The sequence below is a fragment of the Palaemon carinicauda genome, chromosome 26 (genome assembly GCF_036898095.1).
Source record: "Palaemon carinicauda isolate YSFRI2023 chromosome 26, ASM3689809v2, whole genome shotgun sequence".
Taxonomy (NCBI): domain Eukaryota; kingdom Metazoa; phylum Arthropoda; class Malacostraca; order Decapoda; family Palaemonidae; genus Palaemon; species Palaemon carinicauda.
The window spans coordinates 90,802,179-90,813,874 of NC_090750.1; the positions used below are offsets into that span (position 1 = coordinate 90,802,179).

Genomic DNA, 11,696 nt, shown 5'->3' on the forward strand with positions numbered 1-11,696 from the left:
CTTTTTTTCATCTGTATCATCCATCTTCTTTATTATTTCATTTTTTTCATGAGAATTTTAGCTTATTTTAAGTAGCACTATAAGTAGTCCTTCCATCGGAAATACGATATAGATACAGAGTAATGCAGAATTGTCACTTACTCTTTTACTTTTCGATTTTTTCAATAGTTATTTTAATGATGTTTTCTCTGCTTTGTTAAGTAAACGAGGGAGCCAATCTTTTTTGTATTGCGGCTTACTGTTGGTATGAGGAGATAAAAATCAAAGCGAGCAGAAAACAATAGTAAAACTGCAAACCCCAAATTACACTCGCAAAATTCATTAGCTAAATCACAAATCCGATTTTTTTCAAAGCTTGGTTATGATGTAGCTTGTACTAATGTACTTGTAATGAGTTAAATGTTTTTGTAACAGGTTCCACAAAGGGCAAGCTGTTATGGTTGAATGCAAGGATGGTACAAGATTTAATGCAATTCTTACCGTTGCAGGAGTTGATATGGTAAGTTTGTTTTCCTAGTCATTATAGTTTTTTGTTTTTCAAATTGCTGAAATTTGCAAAACCAATAGATCAGTCTTTATTCTTTCTGTTACAAATCCATTACTCATAAGGCGGGTTTCACACGGTCGAAAAATTCGTCGAATGCGGTTCGACCGGCAAGTGTTTGAGGTGATGTTCGAACGTGTGAAAGGGTTATTTGGTTGTCGAACGGTTCAAAGAAAGTCTGTTCTCGCCTGACTTTTGTGGGCGGGGGCTTCATTGTCCACAAACTTTATGCATTTGCGGCTGACCCCACCTCTTTGAACCGTTTGACGAGCAGGTTCCACAACCGGGTTCGACGAACCGATCGACCGTGTAAACCCCGCTTTAGGGTTGAAAGCAGAGTGCATGTAGATGTTTGAAAGTTTGGGCCCCTGATAATGTAGTTGAAAAGCTCACTAGCTCCTGTGTCCATGCTATCAACAATGCTTGTTGATCTCGTTGTGCATACCATCAGTTAATCCATTTCCATTATTTCATGCTTTATTTTCTCTTTCCATTTACGTGCTTGAAGATCGTCAGTTAATTGAAGTGATTATGTTTAAGACGCTTAAGACATTTTTATGTTGTGAGTGCATGACGTGGCGATTTGTATTCCACATGTGCATGTATCATCAATTGTTGTAGTGCAGTATTTTAAGCTTTTTTTATATTTGTTGTTGTATGATGGGTATTTCTCTATTATATTTACATGTACATGTACTGTATTTTAAGTGAATTTAATGTTTGTGAGTGCTAGTCATATTTTTTAGATGCTCATCTTGTAGAACCAATGGTAATAGATTTTACTTGACTTGGTTACCTTGTATGCTATCGTTACTTTCCAACATTTTAAAAGTAAGTGAATGGGAAGAATATTTAGAGTATGCAAAGTTCATCGTAATTTACTTACAAAGATGTACGTTAAGGGAAAACGGCATTAATAAGGTTACAAACTGGGAGAGAGATACATGCCAGTGTGTGAGACCTGACTCTTTAAAGGGCTGTGTTATGTGGTTCATCAGCAAACTGGAATAATATGCAGATTCAAAACAAAAATAAGTCTCCTTTAAAATGACCGTAGCCCCTGTCAGTCACTTGCTACCCTGAGGCGCCTCAACTCCTATTGATCTCAAAGTCACACACTGGCACTTACATAGTTCTTCACTTCCAGCCATACCTAGTGTTTTGGTTAGAAATGAGTTTGCACAAGCCCAGAGTATTGCCAGCCTCAGTATAGTTCCAAGAGCAGAAGTAGTGATAAAGTTCTTGCATTTGCTGGAGTTGCAGGTCTTTGCATAACTATACGGCTGGCTGGTCTGTGCATGAACAAGAGAACTTTGTCTTACATACACAAAGTATTTCCTTCAAGTTTTTGAGGAGCTAGGTTTCCTGATCAACTTGTCAAAAGCAAGACTAGTTATGGCGAAAGTCTTCACTCAGCTGGGCCTTCGTTGAAATGTCCATATTGACCCAGGGCATCTTGAAGTAGAATCTTATCCAGGGTCAATTTTTTCTCTTTTTTTTATAGAGCCCTTCCTCCAGATGGCTGCTGGAACAGGTCCTAAGTTTTCTACAGTTTGCGTCAAGCATTGTCCCAGTTCTGAAAACCAGGTTAAAGACCCAATGGGTTTGATTTTGGAAAGCAGTTTGGGACAGACATTTCTCATTACCACTGCTAAAATACAATTCTCAGACCGTACACTTCCCGTTGGCTCTTTCTTTATGGTCTCTTTTTTTTCTCTCCCTTGATTTGTATGATCCTATATTCAGATACATCCAAATGGGGAAGGAGAGTTAACTTGGAGGAGACCTACATCTGATTCCTTCAATTGGTCCTAAGCCTTCCAAAGTTTGCTTCAATCATTAATCCCATTCTGACAACTTGGTTGAATGATCACAATTTGGTTTGCAGAGAAGCCCAAAAGGGCTTCTGGGCATAAATTTCTCGTTACCCCTTCTCTTAAAAATAATAGGTTTCTCAGACTATGGACCTCAATGTAGGCCCTCTCTATTTTGGTCGCATTGGTCTCCCCTTGGTTTCTATGATCCTTCTTACAGATGCATCTGTGTCAGATTGGGGGAGCCAATTGAAGGAGACCTGTGCATTCTGGCAATGGTCCCCTCAGTTTGCATTGCTTCAAATAAATGTGTTGGAACTCATGAAGGTCATTCTGAATCCATAGAAGCTCATTCTAAGCAGAAGCTTGCACATCAAAGGCTTCAGCAATAATCACACAGCTGTCCGATGTTTACGGAGAGAGATCTTGTTCAAGAACCTTGAATGCTTTGATCTTTCCAGTCAGGAAGTTCCTTCAAGAGAAGAATCTATTATAACACAGATATTTAAAACCTTCATATTTGAGAAGCCCATTCATATGATAAGATTAAAAGGGATTTGGTGGTTGTGTTACATCTTCTAAGAAGACTGGCGTACTAGCCTCTGACATAGATAGGTTCGAATAAAGTTCCAGTGAAAGCTGTTTTCAAGTTGCATTATCTGGGGAGTTGTACCATTTAGGCTTGTATTGTTGATTGTTGACAGTGAGTTGAAAGGTAGATTTTTTACCTATTAGAGCAGAAAAGGCACACTGTATTTTATATAATGGCTAATAGGAAAGGTACAGCACCAAGTTGGTTTTGTAGACTACTTTTTCCTGACAGTTAAAACACTAAAACCATTATTTTAACGTTTTATTTCTTTAGCGTGTTGAGCATCAACATAGATTATGTTCTTATATTTCTTTTATTTATTTTGAGTTGTAAATTTCAATGGAGTTATACTCCATTAGATTGGTGGTTCTTTTATTCATATTAATATAATTGTTTTTATTTACTTAGATTATGGTGCGGAAGGTGCCCGACAATATTAGACTCAAGATCACCCTGGCTCAACTAGCTCACGGAAAATACCTCGTTCGGCGACGGAGTTCGTCGTGACCCAAAAACAATAGACTTTTCTTAGCCTGGAAAGGCATGGAATAACGGTGCATAACCTAAGTGTTACATGAACTGTAGTCGCTTGAGTTCTGTAAGTCCTGTTTGGCTAAAGGATATGAAAGTGATAACACTTTGAGCTTTCAAAAAGTCCTCTTTTTTTTAAAGTTGAAAATAAATCATCATCACCAGGTGTTTTAAGTGTTCTAGACATCTATTGAAAAGTTATTTGTGATGTGTTTTCCAAAATGAAGTGATGGTTTCTTAATATAACAATTAAACGCTCACCTGGTACCTAATGTTATTTTATTGTAATTAAATTTTGACTTTTCAAGATGACTAGTGGTTAGATAAGGTTGAGTGATTGCTTGAGCAAATATGCAAACTTTATGATCTCTATGGATGGAAAAGAACATACAGAATACATGAATATTCACAGTATCAAAAGTATACTTGTGTGTGGCTCATGATAAAAGTGTGATAATCAAGTTCTGAAAATGGCAAGAAAGACGCTTGTATTCAAACAAAACTTTACCGCCTCATTTTCAGATCTCAAGATTTTTATTATAACGCTTTTTGTAAAGATAGTGTCCACAGAGATTTATATTTTGTTACTCTAGTATAAGATATGGATGTTTTTAGGATGGTATTAAAACAATGTACTGTGCTGTATTTTGTCTTTAGTAGAATGAACCAGTAAAGATCAGTGTACTGAATATTTTTTATTGCTTCATGAATAAAAATCTGCAACAAACATACAATTCTATTTGTGTTTTGTTTTACAGTGCACTTGACCATTTCTAACCAGCTCATACTGTAAATTATACATCATTAGAAATGGGTAAGAGCTAAAGGCAAAGCAGCAACTGCTTTGAAGGTCAAATTAAAATGCCTTATCAAGTGTACATTTTTATAAGCTTAAATAGTAATATTTCTATTTTTTAAGTGTCCTATGAGTCTGAAAAAATTAAAGCTACTCTATTTCCTAACTTCGCTTCTTACTTTTTCAATAGATTTTTTGGAATGTTTTTTTTATGTTTATGTTCAACTCAGGTCAAAAGATGCCAATCTTTTTTTGTAGTCCTGAAATTTTGTATAATTCTACATAAGCGTGCAATTTTTCTTTTACTCTCGGATATGTTGAGTAAATTTCATGGTAGTACCTGTACGATATATGAAACAAAGCTGTTGTTTGATAATTATCCAAGTGGCTCAAAAATAGCTTTTAGTTTTTTTAACTGTGTTTTCTTTGAAGTCAGAAAATACTCCATTTTATCCCTCAGGTGACTGCATAACATTGTTCATTCATTGTAACCAAGCCATTTTATTATTAGAATATGATGCTAAACTACTGCCAGTTAACCTAATTTATTCTGATCTTTTTTTTAAAGTATTGTAATTAATTTTTTTTTCAAACATTCACGATTTTGCTTGTGGGAAGTTACGTCATTATGATGGTGTTAATCATAGTAAAAATGTTTATATGTATTGTGTTTTTAGTTTTAATGTTTCTTATAGGTTTTAATTTTATAAACAAGTGGTGAAAGTTGTAAAGAAATTGGTTTTCCTATGAATTTTACTAATTTATTCACCTTTTCAGATAAAAACCTTTCTATAATTTACTCTTAACCATTTTACCCCTAGGCTATTTGGAACTTTCCAACCCTTAACCCCTAGGAGTTATTTTTTTTTCAAGCACATTTTGCAGTATAATTTTTTTTAAATTGCTCTAACAGCCTTAATTTTTGTCATAGAGAGGTCAGGTTGGTCTCATTCTCTTGGAAAATGCCTTAAGTTTCTCAAAAAATTATCAAAAACATGCAAAAAAAATGTAAATAGCAGTTTTTTGCAAGGACATACCGGTACGTCCATGAGGGTAAAGAGATGGGTTTTGTGAAATGTACCAGTACGTCCTTTGGGGGTAAAAGGAATACTTTGCCCATCAGTAATAAAAGGAGTCAGGTCACTCATAATTTGCAATAAATGCCTTGGGATATTAGCTGTAGGCACACACTAACGTTATGAGGAGATGGAGAATATACTGAGTCGCCTGTCTATATGCTCTGATACCCATCTTAATTTTTGCTGCTCTTTACGCTGGTCGTGTTCCTCTCATCCAATGTCCAAGCAGTTTGTTTAGGAGGGTCACTTGTATGAAGCAAGGAAGAGTCAAACTTATAGCAGAGTATTAAGACTACCATGGTAGCATTACTGTGCTGTTACGCCAATTCAGATTCTCCAGATTTAAAAGAGGGTATATCTGTTAATTCATTGCCTACTGCCTTTTATTCCCAACCTACTCTTCCTAGATTTAAAAAAGATAACATCTGAGCAGTTTTGTTACTTTTATCACACTTGGAACAAGGCGAATGAAAGTAGAAGGGTTACTTTCTCACTCAGGATTTGAGTGCTGTACAGTCTATTGTACCTGACTTCACTTAATGGAGTGAAAGACAACTTCTTCCCCTATTGCTTTGTACAATCTTGACAGACCCCTTATCATTAAGAAACTTAAGAGACTTTTATAAACCCAGATGCAGTATAAGCCATAGAGTTACGTATGAGATAGTGATTTAATTCTTTAAATGTCTTTTTGTTAGGCATGGGAAAGTACCTTGACAAATTTTAGTAAACCGTACCATAACGAATCACTTGGATTCATTCTTTAGATATAAAGGTCTGCCAAAATAAGACAAGATATTGATCGCACCAGGTGGGGTATAGTGTGTTTGTGTAAATGCTTTCCCAAGTTACCGTCTTATTGATTCCTCCTTCAGAGGTATAAGTATTGTGTAGGAAAATCAGAACCTCTGATATTGGGGAGGCAAGTGAGAACTTAAGTGACTCTTAAGTAAGTACTTAAAAGATTAATTTTAGTTTATAATGTTTTTCATTCAATAAAACTGAAATTCATGTGTGAAATACCACATTGTCCTGGTTGAAAGGACGGTTGTACTGTGTCCAAAAATATAAGTCGTGTCAACAACCTAATTGGAATAACCCTTACTTTAACTTTATATAAATGTCAACTCTCAGCTGCGTTTCATTTTAAAGAATCAGCATTGATAACCTAAACAAATTCCTTTACATGCAAAATTAAATTTGCACCTAACTTAAGGGTACAAATTGAAATACTTCGTAGCTTTCACTTTCTTAATTTTATCGTCTAAAATAGAAATTCCATTAAAAATTTATAACGCTTCAATGAGTGGATTTTCATTAGGATCTATACTACTAACTATATCTTCCTTGCAATGTAGGTGTCTAAAAGTGACCAAGATTGTGGGAAGGAAAAGGTTTAACAGCAGAAGGATCCAAAGTGAATAAAGAATCCGAGGCTCTTTTGAAATGATCTTGAATGTAAGGTGCAGTGAACATTTTGACTTCACTGAATTGAACACTAGACCCGATTTGAGAAGTTAGGATAGGATTACCAGTCTGGCAAGTGAGATCAGAATTTAAGTGAAGACCCAATGACCTGAGGTATAACAAAGATAGGTAATAAATTCAGAGCCTTTGAAGCTCTTCACCATTGAAACTTGGCTAGTACTGTATTCGGGAACAGTTGGCGTGTCATTACCATTATCATGCAAACTATAATCAACTAGCCTACAGTAGTCTATGGCCTCATTTGTGCTTTGAATGTGAGAAATATTTTCCATGAAAGGAACAGAGGCATTTGCATTTCTCACAGTTGTTTAAGTCTTGGTACTGTCCCCTCTCAGTAATAGCCAACAAATCCAGAGGAAGACCTCAAAGTACTAAAACTTATCACAATCCGGAGGGGGGAGAACAGATAGTAGTTTGTACAACTGATGTGACAGAACTTTAAATAAAGATCCCTTGCCATATCACTGCTGCTGCTTGCCACTAACTGCTAGAGTATTTCCATACTTTATTAGAAACTTTTTTCTGTTGAAATGACAGATGGTAAATTTTAAAATTTTTACTTGTAAATGTAGAGAAGCACTGTGAACATCAGGAAAGGTCCATGGAAATGATCTAGTAATTACCCTTTGATTATATGTAGGTTTTCTTTTAATCAAAGTGCAAACACAAAATTTTTTTACTTTACAAAAAGGAGATTCTTGAATATCTTGCAATTGTACATCCATGTGCTCTTGTTTTTTAATTATTTTATTAGCAACAGAATTAACCAAATCCCTTTATGTCTTACATGTTCCTTGTATAATTTATGTGCTACTTTGTAAAGTCAGACCCTTACCAGGAAATGATATCCCCTTGGAGGATGCAACGCTAATAGTTTGCTGCACGTCATACATATCCTGCCTTAGTAGAGGTAAGACAATAGGTATCTTAATCAATTCTCCAGTCTCCCATGCAGCGGAGCGGGGACTACTGAGAACAATATTGCTAAAGCTCTATGCGCTCCTCGCTCAAGTCTATGATGAGAGCTGTGAGGGAAGTTTTATCATAATATGAGAGACCATCCTTCACCAGCTAGCACATTGCGTCCTGTGCTATCTGTAATTTCTCCTGAAACTAGTCATCCCAATATACATGCTAATCTGTGGAGGGTCCATGCATGCCCTAGAGTACGTAGTGGTAATGCTTTGTGGTAAGGTGCTGGGTTTCCTCGCTTAGTTCTATGTGATGAAAAACCCACTAGGTATCTGCAACAGTCTTGAAATATGAGTTTCCCTAAGTCAACAGCATTTTACTTGATGATATTCAACTGTACACCTCGGAATTCCATAATTTACTAGAGCCGTGTTTAAAGGAAATGACAAGGCAACATTTATCAGGCCATGTTTGGATGAGTATCCTAGGGAGAAATTTTTCCTGTACTCAATTAAGGTAGAGGCTCTCGCATTTCCATGTGATCTGTCATTGCGATAGGATTTTTACGGCTCAAGAAGATGAATCGTATATCTGAAACTAAGAACAAAATCCTTTTTTGGTGAGATTGTTAGGACTGTATACTTTAGTGTACAGTATACCTCTATGCATCAATAATCCAGATATGTTTTATTTTGCCATGCATACATTTTAAGAGGAACAATTTTGGGAAATCCTCAAATATCAAGCCTGTGAGACCCAGAAAAATCCAAGTTTCCTGTCAATTCCTTAGAATTCCTGGAGGTATTCAAGGTTTGCTTTAGGCAAATTCGTACATCAGAAAGGCTGAATAAGAGGATCAATAACTGCCCGCAGAATTGTTGCTAAATCATCAGGTTTGCAAGGATATAAAAGAGATTTGGGAATGCTAGATACATCCGTGGCATGCTTCAATTGAATATTAAATGTGTTTTGTTCCCCTGCTTAGATCTACTGGTATGGACAGTGGATGCCATGTTGCAGGAATGGCTTTATCTGGATTGTCATATATCTCTACCATTCACCTTGATAACTGATTGACAAGTTCAGATCATATTAGTCACTGCTAAGGTGTGTCTTAGCTCTTCGTAAGCCTTAAAGGGTTATAGTCCACAGACTGCCCAAGTGAATGTTCTTTGAGTAAAACCATTTCTAATTTCCATGGGCAAGAGCTCATGTTTGCAAAAGGCCAGATAGAGCATGCATGTGTACGGCATTATTGAAAACCTCGCAAGAAGTCTAGATTACTGGGATCTGTCGAAACTATTTTTTTTTTCATGCTAAAAAATAGAAAAGATTATTCAAAAGCTGTCTGGTATTTGCCCTATATCTTGGTCAATATTATTAAATTATTAAACTCCAAATAAAAAATTATACAAAACGAAAACTTATTTAGAAATTTTATTTTTCTATTAATACAATTAAAGAGTAAAAGGAATGAGGCTATTTAAACAAGTATACCCTGCACTACATGAAGACTTTCCATATGAATAAATTTTCGTAAAAAATTTAGTTGATTGAATATTAACCTTGGCATGACGTAAATATTTCTACTATTAATGATAAGAATTATTGTAGTTGTATTGAAGGACAGGCTAGACTAGAAAATACTGTACTTTCATGGCGATATTGAAGTGGACCTATGCCTAAATTTCAATACTTTATGACTATTATAGCTGATTATCATGATATATATTAATTATGCATAAAATCTACTTAAATCAGAACTTCTAGATGTTTAGGAACCTTCTTGTGATTGTTATTGTGCTTTTTTTGTACCTGTATGCTAGCAGTAAAGTAGGCCTATGCCTAAATTTCTATATTTTATGAATAATATAGCTGGTAATGATAATACATAGCTAATATTTATAATATTTATACTCAAACTATAGCTCCTGAGTGTTAAAATTATTTAGTTTGTGGTTATGTTGATATATCTTGTATAATGCATATATTACAGTTGTATTAGATGATTTATATACTATCATTATTGTGAATAATTAATTAGATTTGCTAAGATACTTTTATAGTGAAGCCAATTTTAATATCACGATTACAGGGCTGTTGAATATACTATAGTCTACCTTGAATAAAGTTTTCTTTGTTTATAAGAGAGTCGTTTTCTTTGTTTGGATATCGTAAACGAGTTGCGTAGGTGTGTTCATAAAGTATTTAGAGCAACTAAAACAGTTTGCTTACTCACTTAAATCATATATATTAATTAAATACTAAATGGTGTTTATATCTGTGTGTTTTGAAATCTTCTTATTGTTTAACTAAACCTATAATTGAATCAAATAATTATTTTCTTTAGCCAAAATGCAAGATTTCTACCAAATGAAAAGAATTAGCTTAGGGTACGTTCTGGTAGATTAATTTGCCTTTTAAGACACCTTGATTTTCTTTGTTAATCAATTTCTTTGATTTTCTTTTTCCCTTTTCCTCATTCAGTATGCATGTTATTTCATTCATGCCTCCTTGAATAGAATAATTCTGTATTATTTTCTTCTTTTCCTTTTCATCCGGTTGCTGTATTTGTTAATTTTTTTTTCTTTTCTCTTCGTATCTTTTCATATCATTTGATCTTAAACAGTTAGTCCCAGCCTTATATATAATAAGTGAGTCTGAATTGATAACATAAAACAATTCTTTAACCTACATTTTTTTTTCCTTTTAACTCTTCCATCTCTTTATTACGTTTCTCCTGTTTCATTACAAAAATTCATTTAACATAACCATAGAAATGACAGTATGGTGGAGGTCGCTGATTGGCTGAAGCAAATATTTGACAAAGGCGAAAGGCCCCTAAACTTAGGGAATTTGTTTACAAGTCGGGAAATTTTGGCGGTTTGGGGCACAGAATTGGGATAGCCGATTAAATACTATGTGGAAATTTCTGGGGATATGTAATGTAAAAAAAACAAAATACTCAAGGTTACCCAAAATTTAAAGATTATCTTTACATAGGTAGAATTTTGTCCATAGAAATTTGTATCGAAGATAGAGAAATTACTTCCGATTTAGGGAAATTTTAGAGCCCGTCTAGGGACTGAAGAAGTACATTACATGGCCGATTAAATGTCATCTATATGGTAATTTCTGTGGATATCTAATATAGAAAATTAAGACACTCAATGTTACTCAAGATTTGAAAATTATCTTTACATAGGTAGAATTTTGTCCATAGAAATTTGTGTTGAAGATAGAGAAATTACTTCCGATTTGGGGAAATTGTAGGGCCCGTCTAGGGATGTCTGTCAGCTGTTGGGGGAAATCATTACAGGCATTACACACAGGAAGAAGGACGTGTTATTTCACAATTGCTATAAAAATGGAGCAAAGGTAAAATACACAATTTTCGTGTTTTTCTAACGTTGTCGCTGATATTTAATGATATTTAATTAATTTCAACGCCAGAGTTGTAATTAACCGGTGATTTTCTTATAAAGGTCTTAAATTGGGGAAGAAACTATATGTGCATTTGAAAAAATCGGCCATTGCACGTGATCAGTTACATTCGTAGTTTCATGTATTAGCATTTAAATATACTATGATGTTGCAGTATGGCTTCAGTTCCAAGTAAAAATGTATAATAATTTCTATATCTGTCAATACTGTCGTGATATTCTTTAGTTTAAGGACTTGACTTTAAGGATTGTCCTCTTGATCCTATCACGCAGGGGAACCTTACTCGCTATATGACTTGCATGATCTGTCTCGTATATATTTTATAAGTATTTTGCTTATCATTGCATAATTTGAAATAAAGAGTGTATGAGCTGTCATTTTGTGGACCAAGCTAGTCGGTTTGGTTATAATTCTTAGTGTAAAGCAATTATAGCCCTTTTTACTTTTTCTATTCAATGGAAGGATTTTGTTAATTGTTTGGTTTTGGTAGGTGGTA

The 11,696-nt window shown here is 34.7% G+C and overlaps 1 protein-coding gene across 3 annotated transcripts in view; it reads left to right on the plus strand.

Moving 5' to 3' along the window:
- LOC137619687 (sin3 histone deacetylase corepressor complex component SDS3) overlaps positions 1-6,489 on the plus strand; it is a 49,094-nt gene extending 42,605 nt beyond the window's left edge. For 2 of the 3 annotated variants that reach the window (XM_068349964.1, XM_068349963.1), the window contains exons 7-8: positions 415-499; positions 3,359-6,489. In XM_068349964.1, coding sequence (XP_068206065.1) covers positions 415-499; positions 3,359-3,457 — 184 coding nt within the window. In that variant the 3' untranslated portion in view covers positions 3,458-6,489. The remainder of the gene's footprint in view (positions 1-414; positions 500-3,358) is intronic. The other variant, XM_068349965.1, reaches the window with a different exon arrangement.
- The last annotated feature ends 5,207 nt before the right edge of the window (positions 6,490-11,696 follow it).